The sequence below is a fragment of the Cervus elaphus genome, chromosome 17 (genome assembly GCF_910594005.1).
Source record: "Cervus elaphus chromosome 17, mCerEla1.1, whole genome shotgun sequence".
NCBI classification, from domain to species: Eukaryota; Metazoa; Chordata; class Mammalia; order Artiodactyla; family Cervidae; genus Cervus; species Cervus elaphus.
The window spans coordinates 60,585,655-60,606,512 of record NC_057831.1 but is presented as its reverse complement, the minus strand read 5'-3'; the positions used below and the strand labels follow the sequence as shown (position 1 = coordinate 60,606,512).

The 20,858-nt window shown below is 41.8% G+C and overlaps 1 protein-coding gene across 1 annotated transcript in view; it reads right to left on the bottom strand.

The window, feature by feature from the left end:
* Positions 1-1,143: 1,143 nt before the first annotated feature.
* The window catches only part of GRXCR1 (glutaredoxin and cysteine rich domain containing 1), a 117,699-nt gene continuing 97,984 nt past the window's right edge, over positions 1,144-20,858 (bottom strand). The window contains exons 3-4 of the mRNA XM_043871257.1: positions 15,769-15,834; positions 1,144-1,428 (exon numbers count right to left, since the gene is read on the bottom strand). Coding sequence (XP_043727192.1) covers positions 1,249-1,428; positions 15,769-15,834 — 246 coding nt within the window. The 3' untranslated portion in view covers positions 1,144-1,248. The remainder of the gene's footprint in view (positions 1,429-15,768; positions 15,835-20,858) is intronic.

Here is a 20,858-nt window from a genome sequence, read left to right as displayed (position 1 = left end):
AACTGCTCCATTATTACCAGGTTATAACTATCCACACTGGATGTCTTACAGCTCCTCAAACAAAAACTTTTCTCTGATCTAAGAGTTCCCAAATATGCTATTTCTCTACCTAAAATAGTCTGTCTTTTATTCTTTGACTAATTGGCTTCCAACTATCCATGATGTCTCTGTTTAAATATCAGTCTCTCAACAAAGTCTGCTCTGACTATTTCCTAACTCATCCAGGTTTGCCTTGCTGCTACACATTCCCAGAGCACCCTGCACTTTTTTGTAGTATTTGTAAGGTTCGTCCTGCATATAGTTATCTGTTTAACACTTCCCTCTTTCTTAGAATGTAACCTCCATGAAAGCAAAAGTCTTGCCTTGCGTTCCACACCTGGCTGATTAGAAAGTACTTGGTAAATATTTATATATTTTCGCAAAACCAAGATGTAAAATATTTTGATTATCTTGTCACAGATATTGTGAAGGTGATTTATTAAAATCATTCATAAAGGAATCCATCAGAGCACAGACATGTGTACAAATAGGTATTAGCTGATAATTATAGTAAAATTTACTTTTGTCTACTTGGCTAATATTTTCTACTATGTGTTCAAACTATGTAATATTTTGTGTCCATCTCAAGAAAGTGACAATAGTATAAAACAGCTTTAAAAATATAAATTCAGAGAAGTCTTCTGGCAGCTTTTGCATCATCACCAAGAAATACATTCAATAACATTAATGATTTATCATTGATTATCATCAGCCCCAAGACTATTTTTACAGCTTTAAAAATAATTTACTGCTTAAGCATAAGTAAGATATTCGTCTCTACGAACCAGGGCTGTCTTCTCCACTGCAGCTGAGGCTCACATATTAATAAAAGGTATGCATCTGGAGAGCTGAATGAACTGATCCTAGACAACAGGGTGGCATTGTGATAGACACCATTGGATATATTTTATATTTTCTTTAGAAAATCAAACACAGTTAGGGAATCAGACTTTGAATATCTTGGAACTTTATCAGGTCCTCCATTAACTCCAGTTAGAAACCAGAGTCTAGCACGGGGCTTGGCACACAGTAGCTGTTGAATAAATATTTATTTAACACATCAATGAAAGTCATGACAAAAATTCCAAACAAAGGCAATTATAATAGACAAAGTTTATTGATTAATCCAGAACATGGCCATTAAAAAAAAAGTATAAACCAAGTCATTGCTTTCAGTCAATGAAACCCGGTGCTCCGTGGGTGTGGACTCTAACCCAGGCAGCTCTGGCAGCGCTGAAGACCGTTCTCATTGCAAGCCGTGCACTTCAGGGCCTTGAAGGAGTCTGTGAAGCAGTTTCGGAACACCGACATCTTGCTTCCGTGGCAGACACAGCACGGGAGGAAGCCAAAGCCTCCGCAGGAGGGGCACTCGTGCGGATGCTGCACTCTCTGGGCGGGGGGCGGGAGGACAAGGACAGGATCTGCGTTAGCACAACAACGCCATCAGCCCCCCTGCCTTCCCGCACTGTGGGCAGTTACAGAACAATGTCAGCAAACGACGGCGGAGGACTTGCAATCATCCACCCCTGTAACACACCAGAGACGCGCAGGAGTGCTCTCGAACATTCCCTTCATGGTCTCATTGATGGCATCGGCACCACAAGCCTGGTGCGTAAAGGCTGGCACATGTTAAAGGGCACATCATTTGAAAACTTCCAGAAATCCATCGTACGAAAACACATATTGACAAATCAAAGAAATTCAGAAGATGTTAATTTGCCTTAAAGGAAGACACTGTAACGTTCCTTTTAGTATCACTTCCTAGTTTTGTATCTTTATAGAATAGCAGCACTAATAGTAAGTCTGGAAAATTAGAAAAAATAAAAGCTGGATTGGAGGAGCCTCTGTCAGCTGAAGATTCATCATCATATTGAACGTATAAATAATGCTCTGTTTTTTAAAAAGCACTTCCAAATGCACCATTACATAGAATCTTCTCTCCGCGCATCCTTCACACGTAAGGTTACCTTCTTACGTAAAGCAGCTAATTCAAACATCACTGCGCTGCGCTTTGCTGAGTCACTCAGCCGTGTCCGACTCTTTGCGACCCCATGGTCTGTAGCCCTCAGGCTCCTCTGTCCATGGGGATTCTCCATCCAAGAATCCTGCAGTGGATTGCTATGCCCTCCTCTACCATCATTACCTTCTTTTTACATTTAAAGAAACAGACATAGAAATCTTGAGATTTATCTAAGTCCACAAAACTACCCACCATAACTGTCAGCCTTTCTACCTCAAGTGAAAATAAAGTACCCGCTACAGCAAAATGAAATTAACTAGGAAGCACGCTGTTGTCGCTGTTGTTTGGTCGTCACGTCCAGCTCTTTTGCGACCCCATGAGCTGTAGCCCCCAGGTTCCTCTGTTCGTGGGGTTTCCCAGGCAGGAATACTGGAAAGGGTTGCCAGTTCCTTCTGCAGGGGAGCTTCCTGACCCAGGGATCCAACCTGGGTCTCCTGCATTTGCAAGTGAATTCTTTACTATTGAGCCAACACGTTAAGGATATTTTGAAAATTTTCCATACACATTCCCATTCTCTTTTTTGAACATATAACCTCTGCTGAGAGTCCACAAGTGGCAACCGTCTGCTGGTGGGAGCTTAGGAGCCATTTACAGAATGAATACAAAGAGAATGGGCGTTAACACAAGCTTCTGACTTGCAAAATAAGAACTCTCAGCAATGTTTGAAAGCCGGCTTTTGTGACAAGAATAATTGCCAAAATACACTTGGGAAATGTAGATACACACACATGCACACACAGGCAAACATATCTTATATACTTAGTTATACATACAGATTTTCTCTGGAAATTCACAATTGTACTTAATAACGTCTCCAAGAAATCCAACGGAAAAGGAAACCAATTAACTAGGTTTAACCCACCACGTTGCCAGCCAGAAATTCTTTCCTAGAAAGCAACTACAATTTTCTCATAATCAGTACCCTGTGGGATGTGCTTTGGGAAAGAAACATTAAGGATCTGATTGCTTTAAAATTTATATATTTCCAGACCACTTTTCAGAGCTGCATATTCTGTATTCAGTAAGATTCGTTTACAGTTACGATTTGACTTTGTTATTAGATCAAGATAGCAAAATTCATGTCATATCTTATTTTAGTAATGGAATTACTTTGATGGAAAGTAGTGATTTCTAGTCAGAAGGACACAAACAAGAAATGTTGTCAAGTTTGTAGAGATTCAAAGCTCTTCCAAAAAGTTAGATTGTATGTAGCAATTTAGTTTCTCTGTAGCTGGGTTTTTGTCGTTTCATTGTGCAAGAGTTGACCAAAAAATGGTGCATCGGACTTATAATTTTGCATGATATAAAAATTTCTTTAGAAAAAAACTTTGAATAAAAACAAAGGCAGTGAAGAAAGAGTGTAGTCTAAAAACAAAATATAAGAGAATTAGTAATGCTCTTCTTATCAAATTTTAGAAAGACTATGATAAGGTAGATAGGCCCTTGACATGTGTTAGAACCAGGTCAGAGATTATGTTAAAAATATTTAATGACTTACACAGAAATAACACCAACTAGTCAGAAAGGACTTACAAAACCCTGATTCTAGGATGTCACCCATTAGTGCTGGATTGTAAATAGGGTTGGATTTCAAGTAGAGTTGGGATCATCAAATTTTGCAACTAAAAATATGTGATGCCCAGTTAGGTTGAATGTCAGATAGACCATAGATAAATTTTTGTGTAGATATGCCAAAGATTACATGGGACATACTTAAACTGAAAAAATTTTTCATAAGTTTAATTGAGGTTTAAATGTAAGCAGACATCCTATTTTTATCTGGCAACCCTTATAGGGTAGTTGCTTTTATGGAAGGGGAAGTCTTGGGAGTCTTAGAGTAGTAGCTATTTAATAAACAGTATAAATCTTAACAACAAGTATAAACATTTCAATATTTTAAAATTCTTCAATAGCATAAGATTTTTCCCATAAAATATATTTGTGCTGGCAAGCAAAGAACAACAAAGCTAGAATGAATGCGAATGCTAGGGAGTTTCTTAGGCTCATTCACCATCTGTGTCACTTACTCCAAAAACCAGGCTCTTAACACAGAGAAATAATAGTAATAATAAACACACAACCAAATTAAAAATTATTGAAACCAAGCAGAACCCTATAAGGCTTTCCTGGGGACAAATACCTTCCTACCTCACCCCCCGCCTCTTGTTTATAGAAAAGCTTTAGACTCCTAGCCGTCCCTGAGTTTCAAAGAGAAAATTTAATCAGAAAAGTGAAAAAAAAAGCAGAAACAAATGAAAACAGTCAGGCAAGACAAAATAATAATAGTTTAACCGTGAAATAAAGTCAACTCCTTTCGTTACTCCTCAAGGGCAGAAGATAATATTCTGAGCCGTATCCCTGAATTGTTTTGCAGATACTAAGATTCCCACCCCCACCTTGCCACATCAAGAGTTCGTTTCTCAGTCGTGTCAGACTCTTTGCAACCCCATAGACTGGAGCCCACCAGGCTCCTCTGCCCTTAGAATTCTCCAGGCAAGAATACTGGAGTGGGTAGCCATTCCCTTCTCCAAGTGATCTTCCTGATCCAGGGATCAAATCCCGGTCTCGTGCATTACAGGTGGACTCTTCACCATCTGAACCACCAGGGAAGCCTCAAGTGGAAGAGGTGAACTGCATGCTGATCACTAGTATGTAGACACCAGGGAGGTTGGAATCAGAAGGTTGAGGATGTTAACTCACCCTGTCCCCTCACCACCAACCAATCAGGTGGATGTCCATGAGCTGATCAAACATCCTATGACCCTGTCCCTCCCTTTATCTTTAAAAATCCTCCCTTAAAAGTCACTGAGGAATTCAAACGTGAGCTGTCCATACCTCTTTCTTGGCCCCACACTGGATGCCTCACAATAAATGCTGTACTTTCCTTCACCACAACCTGGGAGGAGTGGATTGGGTTTACTGTTTGGGCCAGGGGACCCAAATTTGGTTTGGTAACATTATCTTATATCATGGGCTTGAACGTGACTTACAAAGATTACTCTCAAAGGGCCAAAATATCAAATGTTAAATACATGATGAGTCTGCTATTTAACAACTTCTCTGCAATTCAGAGGAACTTCCCCGGTGGCTCAGATGGTAAAGCGTCTACCCGCAATGCGGGAGACCTGGGTTCAATCCCTGGGTCAGGAAGATCCCCTGGAGAAGGAAATGGCAGCCCACTCCAATACTCTTGCCTGGAAAATCCCATGGATGGAGGAGCGTGGTAGGCTACAGTCCATGGGGTCGCAGAGTGGGACATGACTGAGCATCCTCACTTCACTGCAATTCAGAACACATAAATTTCCTAAAATGAAGTTGATATATAAACACTAAAAGCCACAGTGTCCATTTTAAAGGGAATCACTGATAGACCGAGGTCATCCTAAAACAACTTTGTCAGAATTATGCAATGCTATGGTAAGATCTGTCTTTTGCTTAAAGGGTTGTTGAGACAATTTAATGAGTAAATTCATGTAAAGTGAATGGAATGATCGGGATGGGGAATACATGTAAATCCATGGCTGATTCATGTCAATGTATGACAAAAACCACTACAATATTGTAAAGTAATTAGCCTCCAACTAATAAAAACAAATGGAAAAAAAAGTGAATGGAATACTGCCTGGCACATAGTAGCTACTCAGTAAGGCTAGCAGTTACTAGCCATTATTTTATTAATAAATCCTAATCTGAGGAGATTTTTATTAACTGCTGCTTTAAGCTAAGTTGCTTGTGGTCACATGACCACACTACCACTAATATAGTCATTTTATTTAAACACTTCTTCTATAATCAGTCTTCTGGTCTAAAGCCTTGCCACAGAAAAGGAGAGTAAAATTTTGATTCACATGTGAATTCTGATGTCTTGGAGCACAGCATTGGAAAGATTCTGAGGCCATTTCCACTCTCAAGAAAAATCAGCCCTTTGGGGAGAAAAAAGAATGGCTTACCCAGCATGTACGATTGTATGGCCAGGCCTCTCAGCATGGCCAGTTCTCTTGCTCTCTACCTCTGCCGCTCAATTAGTCCCGGCTTCACCTACACTCTACTTGCATGACTGAGCTTCCTTCAGTTTTAAAAACTTTGTTTATTTTTTTATTTTATTTTTTATTTTTGACTGCACTGGGTCTTCGTTGCTGTGTGCAGGCTTTCTCTAGCTGCAGCAAGCGGGGGCTACTCACTGCCACGCGTGGGCTTCTCACTGCAGCGGCTTCCCTTGTTCCGAAGTGCGGGCTCCAGGCACGCTGGCCTCAGCGGCTGCTGCGCCTGGCCTGGGTAGGTGTGGCTCACCGCCTTAGTTGCCTCAAGGGATGTGGGATCCTCCTGGACCAGGAGTTGAATCAGTGTCTCCTGCAGTGGCAGGTGCATTCTTAATTAACCACTGGGGCCGCCAAGGAAGCCCCTGACCTTCCTTCTTAACTGTAGAGCCTGATTAGTAAATACCTACATACCTGTCCCTCACCCGAGTTAGTGACTGTTCTAATCTTTAGATGAGAATGGCTCCCCTTGGATAGTTTAAAGAAGGGAAGAACTCTGCCCCAGGAGGGTACATAGCCTAAGGGGCTAAAAGAGGACATCCTCCTCTGCCGATTTCCCTAGTAACCCATGAGCCGATCTACAATGTTTCTCCCTGTAACTGGTAGTCTCCCTGTTCTTCCTGGGAGTGAAGAACTCTGCTGCCGTGTCCAGCCTGCGATCTGCCTCCCAGCGGCGGGATGCTGCTCCAGGACCTCCTGCTTCAGACGTGATGGTGTTCAGTCCCTCAGCCACGTCTGACTCTGCCGCCCCATGGTCTGCAGCACGCCAGGCTTCCCTGTCCTTCACCATCTCCCAGAGTTTGCTCAAACTCATGTCCATTGAGTTGGTGATGCCATTCAACCATCTCGTCCTCTATCATCCCCTTCTCCTCCTGCCTTCAACCTTCCCCAGCATCAGGGTCTTTTCTAATGAGTCAGCTCTTTGCATCAGGTGGCCAAAGTATTGGAGCTTCATCAGTCCTTCTAATGAATACTCAGGGTTGATTTCCTTTCGGATTGACTGGCTTGATCTCCTTGCAGTCCAAGGGACTCTCAAGTCTTCTCCAACAACACAGCTCAAAAGCATCAATTCTTCAGTTTTCAGCTTTCTTTCTTGTAAGAGAGATGTGTAAAATCTCCCATCTATTAAACTGCTGATGTATCTGTCACTGACTGTGGGCTCTTTGTTTAGCAAATACAGTAACTGCAGGCCTGAAGGCTGCAGCCCAGCAAGAGTCTAGATCCAGCATCTGATGTAATAGAGACTACCTCATTTTACAAATGATGAAACAAAGATTTTTAATGAGTAAAATGAATGTTCAGATCACAGAGGAACTTGAAAACAGACTTCCACTTTCAGTGAAGAGGTTGGCTACAGACGCTTTGATCTTCAAACAGCTAAGAAATCTAGAGTAGCTCTTCAGTGTCCTGACACCCAGCAAAGCTAGAAACCAGGCAGACCCGGTTGCTGACAGCGCCCAGGAGGAGTGCTGAGTCCACAGAACGCTGTCCTCTTCACGGAGGTTTGGATGGAGGCCTGTTCTGTAGGGGCGGTAGTAGTGCTCCTGCTCCGTCACATCCGACTCTTTAGAGGTGGACTTTAAGAAAAAAGGGGTAAGAAATCATCCTCCCTCTTTATCTCTATCTGTTCATCTATTCATGGAGAGGGACTTAAAAAAAATAAAAACCCAGTGGGCTCATTCCACAAATAAGTTCACATTGCTAGGCACTGTGTATAGCATGGGAGATACAGCAGTGAGCAAGAAATTTCCCTGTTCTTTTAATAAGTAGCTCTCAGCTACAAATGAGGATTTATTAGTGAAATATTGACTAGTGATGACTAATCTTACTAAGTGGCTATTACATACCAGGCAATGTTCTATTCACTTGACATGAATTCACGCTAAATCTTCTCAACAATCAAGTAGAAGGCAGATCTCATCATAGCGCTGTAGAGATTCTGCATTATTTGAGGATGGCCTTGGTTCCCTGGTGGCCCAGAAGGTAAAGCGTCTGCCTACAATGTGGGAGACTGGGTTGGGAAGATCTCCTGGAGAAGGAAATGGCAACCCACTCCAGTACTCTTGCCTGGAAAACCCCATGGACGGAGGAACCTGGTAGATGATGGTCCATGAGGTCACAAGGAGTTGGACATGACTGAGCGACTTCTCTTTCTTTCTTTCTTTCCTTCCCTCTTTCTTTCTTTATTCCTTCTTTCTTTTGGCCTGTTTGTGATTCCATGTAAAAATGATGATGTAGCTTTTAGTATTTATATATTAATTTTATTTTAGGAAATTTATGTGTGGTCTTTGAATATATCCACTCCATACCACAGTCACCTAAATTGAAGTCCCCAAGAATTCCCTAGCCTCTAACAAAGGACCAGAGGATAAGGGTGGAGTTCATGAATGATTGTGAAATGGGTTTATTTTGTGGCACAAACTCAAATTTCATAAATACGAAGAGCTTTCTGCAGTTCTCTAATGCAGAAACTGGATGTTAAGATCAAGAGTATTCAGTGTTTTCTTCAAGATCAATGAATGAATGCACTTCTTCTTTTTAACCTCAGATCATCTAATCTTATTTTAGGAGTACTGGGAACTCTCTTAAGTATTCTACCAAGGAAGAAGCAACTTATCTGACTCTCTGTAACCATAAACTCCCTCATCCAGGTTATCTATGAAGCAGACTCACTCCACATAACAGATTGTCACAAAAGTGAACACTTAGCACATAGTCATCTCTGGATGATCCACCTTTGTCTATATATTTTGTTTTAAACTATATTCAACCATTTAAAGTTGACTCTAAGCTCAACATTCAGAAAACTAAGATCATGGCATCCGGTCCCATCACTTCATGGGAAATAGATGCGGAAACAGTGGAAACAGTGACTGACTTTATTTATTTTGGGGGGCTCCCAAATCACTGCAGATGGTCATTGCAGCCATGAAAAAAAAAGATGCTTACTCCTTGGAAGGAAAGTTATGACCAACCTAGACAGCATATTAAAAAGCAGAGACATTACTTTGTCAACAAAAGTCCGTCTGGTCAAAGCTATGGTTTTTCCAGTGGTCGTGTATGGATGTGAGAGTTGGACTGTGAAGAAAGCTGAGCACCGAGAAATGGATGCTTTTGAACTGTGGTGTTGGAGAAGACTCTTGAGAGTCCCTTGGACTGCAAGGAGATCCAACCAGTCCATCCTAAAGGAAATCAGTCCTGGGTGTTCATTGGAAGGACTGATGCTGAAGCTGAAACTCCAATACTTTGGCCACCTGATGTGAAGAACTGACTCATTGGAAAAGACCCTGATGCTGGGAGGGATTGGGGGCGGGAGGAGAAGGGGGCGATAGAGGATGAGATGGTTGGATGGCATCACCAACTCAATGGACATGGGTTTGGGTGGACTCCGGGAGTTGGTGATGGGCAGGGAGGCCTGGCATGCTGCTGTTCATGGGGTCACAAAGAGTCAGACACAACTAAGCAACTGAACTGAATTGAACTGAACAACTATTTAATTCAGCAAATGCTTGTTAAGTGCCTAGGAGGCTAGTCTCTGTCTGATCAAGCCATTAATAAGCAGAATCGTTCCTGATCCTTGATTTACAGTTATGAAATGCTGACACAGTGGAAATTTGTTATTGTATTCCTAAATGTATAAGCCAGATTTGTGAATCTGATTCTTGATCCAATGGGATGTATGGCCACAACCTTATTTAAAAAGATGTTCCAATTTCAGAAAGAGGCAGCCAGAGCCCATGGCCTGACTGCCTAGGTAAGTAGGTGGTACTCGGCTGCTGTAGTCTCTGAACATGCTGTGGCCACCCACTCCACGGAGAGGGAACATCACCCAGAGTGTTGCCTCTCCAGGGAGGGTCGGGCCAGCCTCTGATAGCTCCAGCACCTCGCACAGACAGCCTGTGCCATTTCCAGCATCCCTGGTGTGTAGTTGAGAATCTCACTTCTGTTCTTCCTGAACGACAAATCAGGCTTTACAAGGAAAAAAAAGTACTGAAAATGAACACTATATTGGCAGCCTCATAGCAATGACACCAAAATGTTTGCTCGAATCTTTAGAAAAACAACAAGGCAGAAAAGCACAGTAGAGCTTCTCTACCATCTGAGATCGTTAATTCAGTGTCTGCCATAACAAGGTGCTTGCTAATACATCTCAGGGCTGACCTGACTTCCTCCGTGTGGGTACCAGCAGGATCAGCTATCCATCTCAGTTATTGTTTGAGGGGGAATACTTAGACACTCTTTTCTTTTGATCTTTAGCTTGTTTATTAATGTAAGTAAATACACAAATAAATTTTACCCCCCAAATGGTGTTTTAATTCATCCTTTTCACCCAAGCATTCTCTTACAGAAAATAATTCATTTAATCTTCTTTCAGCTAGCTTTATTGAACCCAAGTCTCATACCAGCTACTGCCATATTTCACTTGCTTCTGCTACCCATGTTTGAAGCCACTGACAAGTCTTCATCAGCGAATCATGCCCCCTCAGGTTCCCAGGGCAAGTTTCACTTGGGCGGGATGTATGCTAGAATTTTTAGGCCAGAAAACTTGAGATGATTTGCTGACACCATTTTTGAGGACCCAGCTGCAGCTGCTAAGCCACTTGCCTCTCTGTTACTGGGGTAACTGTTAGAAACTGGGGCCTGAATTACAAAGACCAGGGGAGTCACGGTCTGCTATGCAGCACCCTAGGAACAGAAAATTAGAACTTGGTATGAGCTCTCTGGTTTCTCTCCAAATGTATTGCCTATTTGCCCATCTCCTGTACAATGCCATACTAGCATAAGAGCCAAGTGTGATGAATCTGTTCCCTGGACCTAATACTCTGCCTATCTCCCAGTAATCTTCTCACCTGGGTCTTAGGTCCTGTCACATGTGATCAGAGTTCCCAGACACCAACTTGCCAACTAATTTGACAGTGAAGGCAGCACAGATTCATGGTCAAGGTCAAGGAGTCGGGTTTAGAATCTTGAGCCAAACACTATTTACAGGGTCTGGAGCAACTAACCTAATCATCTGGGCCTCCGTGGCCTTGTCTGAAAAACAAAAGACGGTCACAGAACCCACCGTACAGTGTTATTTTGAGGTTTGATAACTTAATACATGTAATACCAGGAACAGGAACAGTGCTGGCCACTTAGAAAGAACTCCAATGTTTCCTACCTCAGGAATATTTGTCCTGTTTCATTGCCGAAAGCTAATCAGAAGAATTGGATGTGCTTGGATATGAATCTTGTCTTTTATCCACTTTTCCTGGTTCTTCCAACTGCTTCTCCAAGGCTAGTCTCTTTCCCTGGGTAAATTTGCTTAAACCTTAGCCCCTTCACAGGCAGTTTAGGGCTTTCTGGGTGGCTGAAAATTCTCTACCAGTTTTGTTATACGGGCAAAGCAGCCCAACAGAGTTACAGCTCTTACAACTCCTATGAGTGGTAGAAGCCAGTACCATACCATTGTATTTCAACATTAAGAATGTTTCTGGATTATTTATGGCATCTGTAGAATTGAGACAGACTTAATGAAGAGAATAAAATCCTCTTTCCAGGATTCTTTGAGCTGAGAGAGAGAGGTTATGTTAATATATAGCATGATAGTATTAATCAAGTTGCCAAATAAAGGAATTATAGACTCAAAGGAAAAAAAACCCATGAGTAGCTAAGATAAATCATCAATCTTTAAAAAGAAGAGTAATGAGGGACATTCACTCTATAGGACTCTAAAAGGAATAAAAATAGTATAGTACAATATTGGTAAAACAGGAACAAACAGATCAAGGGAAATTATGAGAAAGCTCAAAGACCTGAATATATATATGGGGACTTACTATAATGTAAAACTGGCAGCAGACATCGGTTGGATTATTTAAAAAGCAAGAAAGTTCCAGAAAAACATCTACTCCTGCTTTATCGACAATGCCAAAGCCTTTGACTGTGTGGATCACAACATACTGTGGAAAATTCTTCAAGAGATGGGAATACCAGACCACCTGACCTGCCTCCTGAGAAACCTGTATGCAGGTCAAGAAGCAACAGTTAGAACTAGACGTGGAACAGACTGATTCCAAATAGGGAAAGGAGTATGTCAAGGCTGTATATTGTCACCCTGCTTATTTAACTTATATACAGAGTACGTCATGAGAAGTACTGGACTGGATGAAGTACAAGCTGGAATCAAGACTGCTGGGAGAAATATCAATAACCCCACATACGCAGATGACACCACCCTTATGGCAGAAAGTGAAGAAGAGCTAAAGAACCTCTTGATGAAAGTGAAAGAGGAGAGTGAAAAAGTTGGTTTAAAGCTCAACATTCAGAAAACTAAGATCATGGCATCTGGTCCCATCACTTCATGGCAAATAGATGGGGAAACAGTGGAAAGAGTGACAGACTTTATTTTCTTGGGCTCCAAAATCACTGCAGATGATGACGGCAGCCATGAAATTAAAAGACGCTTGTTCCTTGGAAGAAAAGTTATGATCAACCTAGACAGCATATTAAAAAGCAGAGACATTACTTTGCCAACAAAGGCCCTTCTAGTCAAAGTTATGGTTTTTCCAGTAGAAAATAGAAAATTCCATCCATTTTCTCACATGTATGTATGAGAGAGTTGGACTATAAAGAAAGCTGAGCACTGAAGAATTGATGCTTTTGAACTGTGGTGTTGGAAAAGACTCTTGAGAGTCCCTTGGACAGCAAGGAGATACAACCAGTCCATCCTAAAGGAAATCAGTCCTGAATATTCACTGGAAGGACTGATGCTAAAGCTGAAACTCCAATACTTTGGCCACCTGATGCGAAGAACTAACTCATTTGAAAAGACCCTGATTCTGGGAAAGATTGAAGGCGGGAGGATAAGGGGATGACAGAGCAGATGAGATGGTTGGATGGTGTCACCAACTCAATAGACAGGAATTTGAGTAAACTCCTAGAGTTAGTGATGGACAGGGAGGCCTGGCATGCTGCAGTCCATGGGGTCACAAAGAGTCAGACATGACTGAGTGACTGAACTGAACTGAAAACTGGCAGAACAAAGCAATAAAGAAATAATAGATTATTTAATAGAGGATGCTGGAAATCTCACTATGTATAAGAAAATGGAAATGGATTCTCCATTAATGAAAGAACCAGATGTTAACAAGTATAAAGTGAATAGAAAAAAATGTAGGCTGATATCTTCTGACCTTAAGACAGAATGATACTTCATAAATAAATGTTAAAAAGCACAAAAATAAGGGAAAATGGTGGGTTAGATTATATCAGAAGGTTTCTATTGGATGAAGGACACCAAGAAAGAATCTAAAAATAGGAAAGGAAATATTGACAATAACTAAAACCAACAAAAAGTTAACATCTAGACTATTGAAGGATCTTCTGAAAGCCAACAACAATAGCAAAACTTCCAAGGTTTTTAATGGGAAAGAATAAGAATGTACAACATAAAGAAAAGAAAGAAAGAAAGTGAAGTCGCTCAGTCATGTCTGACTCTTTGCGACCCCTTGAACTGTAGCCCACCAGACTCCTCTGTCCATGGGATTTTCCAGGCAAGAATACTGGAGTGGGTTGCCATTTCCTTCTCCAGGGAATCTTCCTGATCCAGGGATCAAACCCGGGTCTCCCGCATTGCAGGCAGACACTTCACGGTAATATACAACATACAGAAGAAGAAATTTAAAAATTTAACAAGCATACAAGGAAATGCCCAAACTCAATGGTTATCAGAAAAACATTAATTAAAATGATAAGGCTATATATCTTTATCCCTACTACCTTGGCAAAAATTATGGAACAACGTAAAACATTGTGGGGCATGTGGAAACATAGGAAACTTCTTTCACTGTAGGAGGGAGTATTGGATGGTACAAACATAATGAAGCGCCATCTGGCACTACCTGAAAAACTGGGGACATGCATAAGCTATTATCCAGTGATTTCTACTCTCAGAGAAGTTCACAAACAAATGTGGCCAAGGTTACTCCTTGCAGTAGTTTATCTGAAGGAGAAGTTAGAGGATAGCAGTGGATGAGCAGATAAAGAATAGTATATGGGCTACGTACAGCTGCCCTGTCCAAAATATAAGCCATCAGTCAGATATGGTTCATCATATTACTTATTTAAAATTCTTTATTTGATTTGAATTTGAATCACGCAGAGTTAAATAAAATAAAAATTCAGTTCTTCCGTCACACTAACTATTCTTTAAGTGCTCAATAGCTACATGCATCCAGTGACTACTATGTTGGATAGGATAGAGTAAAAACATCTCCATCATCAAAGAAAGCTGGATTCAATTGTACTGTCATGGAGAAGTATGAAGCAATTTTTAAAAAAGGGATGAAAATTTCATGAAAGGCAATATAGATGGTTCTTAAAAGCATAGTGCCTATAGAAAGGAATTTGAAACACAATTAGGTGTGTTACATAACATCATTTGTATAAATAAAAGTGTGCAGAAAAAAATAATAATACACATTGAGTTAAATCACCTAAATTAAAAGGTACATGTTAACCCAAATTGATGGTTTCCTCAAATTGATGGGACTGGAGTAGAGTATAGGGGCAAAAGGGAAAAAACAAACCCATCTGCACAGACTTTAGAGCTGAGAGGAGCTTTAGGTTATGAAGTACACACCATCATTGCGTTTGCCCTTCTGGGCAAGACTACAGTATGAGTAAAACATGATTCCTAACACCGAGGAGCATCTAATTCATTTGGGACACGACTCAGATGCTCAAAGAAGAGTAGTAAGAAAAATTAAATGACTGTGACAAACACCTGAGAGAAAGAGGGATCCGGGAATGCGAAGGTGGGAGAAATCTGGAACGATGCAGGAAAGATGTGATGCTGCAGAGGGGCCTTGATGATGGTGGAGGAGAGTGAGGCAGTGGAACAACAGCAGGCTAGGCAGACAGAAGGAAAGGTAGTAAGAAACCATGAAGTGGAAGGAATGGAAGAAAATCAGAAAAGAGGTTAGCAAGGCAGGCCGGCCCAGAAAGAGCGGGCCACGGCACATTCCACCACGTCACCACACTGCACGGTTCAGCTGGGAGGGTCTGAGTCATGCTCACTGGCCCAGAAAATGACTAATGCACCTCTTCCACTCCCAAGATGACCCAGTTAGCCTACAAAATATATGTAATTTAATTCTGCATATACAGAGAAACAGGCTGATAAAATTGAGAGAGATTGAAGACTTTCTGGGTACATACTGATTTGACACATTATATATCCAAATAAATATTTCTGAGATGTTGTAATTACAAGCACAGGAACAGAATTAGAAAGTGCACTTTTGGAGAAATAACTTTTTCTGTTATCTTTAGAAACGATGAGCTGGTCTTTGGGAAAAAGGAAAATAATTTACATAAAAACGTTATTTGTGCTTCCAGACAATGGCCTGACTTGAAACACCTCATCACCATCTCTATAACAGAGAATTAGGTTCTAATAAAGCTGACTGGCATTTTCCCCTAATACCATGAGGTTGTTAGACGCTAACACTACGCACTCTTGCTGGAGCAAACCTCACGGCAGGTGGGAGCAGATTAAAACTGCCACACGTGTCCTGTTTCATATTTGTAAGAACACGCAGGGAAAAATTCAATTAGGGAAACTCAATTACAATCAGAATGTGTTGAACATTTTGATTACTAAAAATAAGTTGCTAAAAGCACAATTACCTCAATTTTGGTTAAGAGGTCTTGCAGTTCTCCTGATTCGTTCATTGACAAAATTTTCTCAGCACCCTATTAACAAGAGAGGGTAGGGGAGAAAGAAAATCCATTTTGTTAGTATTTGAGAAAAAAAAGTTCTAGACGGGAAAGTTTTACCCAGAAAATACTGGACAGGGTTTTTCACTTCAGATCTAAATAAACCTAAAACCAGTCTTCCCTGGAGGCTCAGTGGTAAAGAATCTGCCTGCCAATTCAGGGGACGCAGGTTCAATCCCTGGATCAGGAAGATCCCCTGGAGAAAGGTATGGTAACTCACTCCATTATTTTTGCTGGGAAATTCCAAGGACAGAGGAGCCTGGCGGGCTACAGTCTACGGGGTTGCAAAAGAGTCAGACTTGACTTAGCAACTAAATAATAATGACAAAACCTAGATCCAGGAAACCAAAGGAGTAGAATGTCTCTTTCCTTTCATATATTCTCCCAGCTAGTAAGGCTAATGGTGGGCAAAAGGAAGATTGTCAGCAGAAGTTGAGTGATGGGAATCCACAGCTCTCAGATGAAGTCCAGATATGGAAGATTCCAGCACACCCTTCAGAGTTGTTCAGGAAGCTGAAGGCAGCCGCCTGGGAAAGGAAGCCTCTGAGCAAATCCCCAGCCTGGGCCACCTCTGCCCTACTCCTGGACCGCCCCCCCCGGAGTCATACATGTAAACACCAGAGCGACTGATAGTAATAATGAAATTACTGAGCATCCACAAAAGTACATATTGTGCGTAGACACCCAACATCATCTAATTTGATGTGGTGGATTCTCTTAATGGTAGAAAATGATGGCTGCTATCCAAAAGTCTATAAGCAATAAATGCTGGAGAGGGTGTGGAGAAAAGGGAACCCTCTTACACTGTTGGTGGGAATGAAAACTAGTACAGCCGCTATGGAGAACAGTGTGGAGATTCCTTAAAAAACTGGAAATAGAACTGCCATATGACCCAGCAATCCCACTTCTGGGCATACACACCAAGGAAACCAGATCTGAAAGGGACATGTTCACCCCAATGTTCATCGCAGCACTGTTTATAATAGCCAGGACATGGAAGCAACCTAGATGCCCATCAGCAGAGGAATGGATAAGGAAGCTGTGGTACATATACACCATGGAATATTACTCAGCCGTTAAAAAGAATTCATTTGAATCAGTTCTAATGAGGGGGATGAAACTGGAGCCCATTATACAGAGTGAAATAAGCCAGAAAGATAAAGACCAATACAGTATACTAACACATATATATGGAATTTAGAAAGATGGTAACGATAACCCTATATGCAAAACAGAAAAAGAGACACAGATGTACAGAACAGACTTTTGGACTCTGTGGGAGAAGGCGAGGGTGGGATGTTCAGAGAGAATAGCATTGAAACAAGTATACCATCAAGGGTGAAACAGATCACCAGCCCAGGTTGGATGCATGAGACAAGTGCTCCGGGCTGGTGCACTGGGAAGACCCAGAGGGATGGGACGGGGAGGGAGGCGGGAGGGGGGATCGGGATGGGGAACATGTAAATCCATGGCTGATTCATGTCAATGTATGGCAAAAACCACTACAATATTGTAAAGTAATTAGCCTCCAACTAATAAAAAGAAATGGAAACAAAAAAAAGAAAATGTGCCTCAGTGAGATTTAATAACAATTCCCAGGTCTCCCAGAGAAAAAGCAGAGTTGGAACTAGAACACGAGCAGGGGATTTGCTCCAGAGCTGATGTTTTCAACTTTAAAATTTTACGTGAAAAGGACAACAGAGGCCATGTATGTACTTTCCCACAAACCCATCGTGTCTCTTGGGACTACTCATTTTCCTTTCCCTTCCAGCCTCTACCTACCTTTACCCACTCTATTTCCCCACATCCAGCCATAGACAGGAAAGAAGGAAGACATTATTATTTCCCATCAAAGACAAGACCACTTCTGTGTTTTGCACATCATATCCCCGGCAAAGACTAAGTGTTGAATCCATTTTTGATTTGGGGTAGGAAATGGCAACCCACTCCAGTATTCTTGCCCAGAAAATCCCATGCACAGAGGAACCAGATGGGGCTACAGTTCATGAGGTCACAAAGAGTTGGACACGAGTGACTGAGCATTCATGCGTGCCATTTTTGATTCATCAAGACAGACAGAAATATCATCAAATAAAAAAATACTTCCTGGATTCCTGTTTGTGCCGAAGACACAAAGACTCATTTAAAAAATTAAAAAGGCCCTTGTGTTAGGAGGTTACAATACATTTTTATGTAAACACACAACCAAGTAACCCTCAAGAAGAATGGGAGATGACTGCTCAATGAGTGAGACAGGAAATGGATGAACCAGGAGATCCCAGCAGGGAGAAAAGAAGATCTGCTTATGGGGAGCAGAAAAGACTTTCTGAGGTTGTTGGCATTTGATCTGGACTTTGAAGATTAGGTGAGGCTTTTAAGACAGGCAGGAAACTCCACCAGGGATGTATGGGAGTCTTTAGTTTTGTGTTTCGTTTACTTGAGTTTATTTTATATTGGTCCTAGTGGTAAAGAACCTGCCTGCCAACTCAGGAGACATAAGAGATGTGGGTTTGATCCCTGGATTGGCAAGATCCCTTGGAGGAGGGCATGGTAACCCACTCCAGTATTTTTGCCTGGAGAATCCCATAAACAGAGGAGCCGGGTGGAGCACTGGTGGGCAGAGAGTCAGACGAGACTGAAGTGACCTAGCACACATATCATCTTACCCACAGTCAGGAATGTCCAACAAAGCACAGTGAATGAACACACAGGGCTACAGAAAACACATTATCTTCCTTTGTCTGTCAGTGGTTTTGCCAGGAATACAGATATGACTTACTTAGAGTGAGAACAAACCAAGGAGACATCAAAACAAAACATTAAAAGCCTAAAATGTGGTAATAACTGGTATATTTTACTTTTGCTACATTCTAATTCTTTTAGGAGTTACAGGGGGCATGGGTTCTCTGCATAAACTAAAATGGGAAAAGCCTCAGGAAATTTGGTACATGAACTAAGCAGTAAAGAGAATATCTGACTCATTTTTCTTCAATGAAAGAAAATGTACCCCAGTGACTACAAAAAATATGAATGTACCCACGCAGCCATCATGCATCTGCTTCCCAGATCTTTCCTTATCTTAGGAAGGTGCCTTAGTCTGCTGTTTAGAATACCATGCACAGGTCAGAAAAGGACTATCTCACTACCCCCAGATGCATGAAATTTACTCTCTTCAGCTGAATCGTTCCAGCACCATCAGGACTTCAGGAGCAGACTCCATGTTTCATGAGACTCTCAGGCTGTGCTCACAGAAGCCATGTGACGAAAGGCGTGAGAGTCTATGCTGCTGGAGACATCTGCATGGCTGTAGCACAGATGCTGGGCCAAGTTCTTGAGGGAGGAGAAGCTCTGCTCCCCAGTAGAGACCTAGGAGCTAAGAATTTCCGCCCCCGTCACCGCAGCTGCTCGCTGTGGCCTCTGCCGCAGCTCCACGCGGCCGGACCGCCCCGGTCTCCTTGGGAGCAGCCCGCTGGGCCCTGAGCTATGTACCGAGCTGTCACAGCAACCAAAATCGCCTGCTTGCCCACAGGGTTCCACGGCTGCACCTCCACCTGACCCTGTCCTTGCTGAATCTAAGTGCAAGTTCCTACAGGGAGGACAAGGGCATCAAACGGTGCGCTCTCTGCTCTTCGGCAGCAGCAACAAGATGGGCATCTCAGCCTCATTGGCAAAGACTATGGGCTTTCGTGGTGACTCACCAGTAAAAATTCTGCCTGCCAATGCCTGCCAATGCAGAGAAAAACTAGAGTCCTCCCATCCCGAGACTTGGGACATTTACCAGGGCGACTCCCAAACTGATATTTACCAAGGTAACTCTGTCTGCACTGCATTTACATATTCCAGAGGTCTTATTCCATACTGTTTTCCATCGAGAGCTTTCCAACTATTACTTGACCAATAATGAAGCCCTTGTGTCCATAAAAGGGAGTGTATTTCCTTAAGCATCCCCATTTTGGGAAAACAGTCTTTTTTGCTGGCTGGTATTTGGCTAGGAATGTCACATGTGAGTTTGTTGCTTTTAAAATATAATTCCACATACAATTCCACGCAAGTCGAAATTAATTAATGATTCTATTGATTGGCACAGTTTGCCAAGACTGCCAATATACCTGTGGAAATATTTCTAGTATATTTTTCAATTAATGTAGAATCACAGTTTTTTTTCTGAAAATTAATATCTTCCTGAAAATAATGATAATAGCGATGTGTTAAGTGGTTTACAGACACTGGCTCTTTTAATTATCAGTGTGAAGTAAGTATTATTGTCATGATTTTTTTTTTCTGGTTTTACTTTATTTTATTTATTTATTTTTTTTTTTTGCAGTGGGTTTTGTCATACATTGACATGAATCAGCCATGGAGTTACATGTATTCCCCATCCCGACCCCTGCTCCCACCTCCCTCTCCACCCGATTCCTCTGGGTCTTCCCAGTGCACCAGGCCCGAGCGCTTGTCTCATGCATCCCACCTGGGCTGGTGATCTGTTTCACCATAGATAGTATACATGCTGTTCTCTCAGAACATCCCACCCTTGCCTTCTCCCACAGAGTCCAAAAGTCTGTTCTGTACATCTGTGTCTCTTTTTCTGTTTTGCATATACGGTTATCGTTACCATCTTTCTAAATTCCATATATATGTGTTAGTATGCTGTAATGTTCTTTATCTTTCTGGCTTACTTCACTCTGTATAAGGGGCTCCAGTTTCATCCATCTCATTAGGACTGGTTCAAATGAATTCTTTTTAACGGCTGAGTAATATTCCATGGTGTATATGTACCACAGCTTCCTTATCCATTCCTCTGCTGATGGGCATCTAGGTTGCTTCCATGTCCTGGCTATTATAAACAGTGCTGCGATGAACATTGGGGTGCACGTGTCTCTTTCAGATCTGGTTTCCTCAGTGTGTATGCCCAGAAGTGGGATTGCTGGGTCATATGGCAGTTCTATTTCCAGTTTTTTAAGGAATCTCCACACTGTTTTCCATAGTGGCTGTACTAGTTT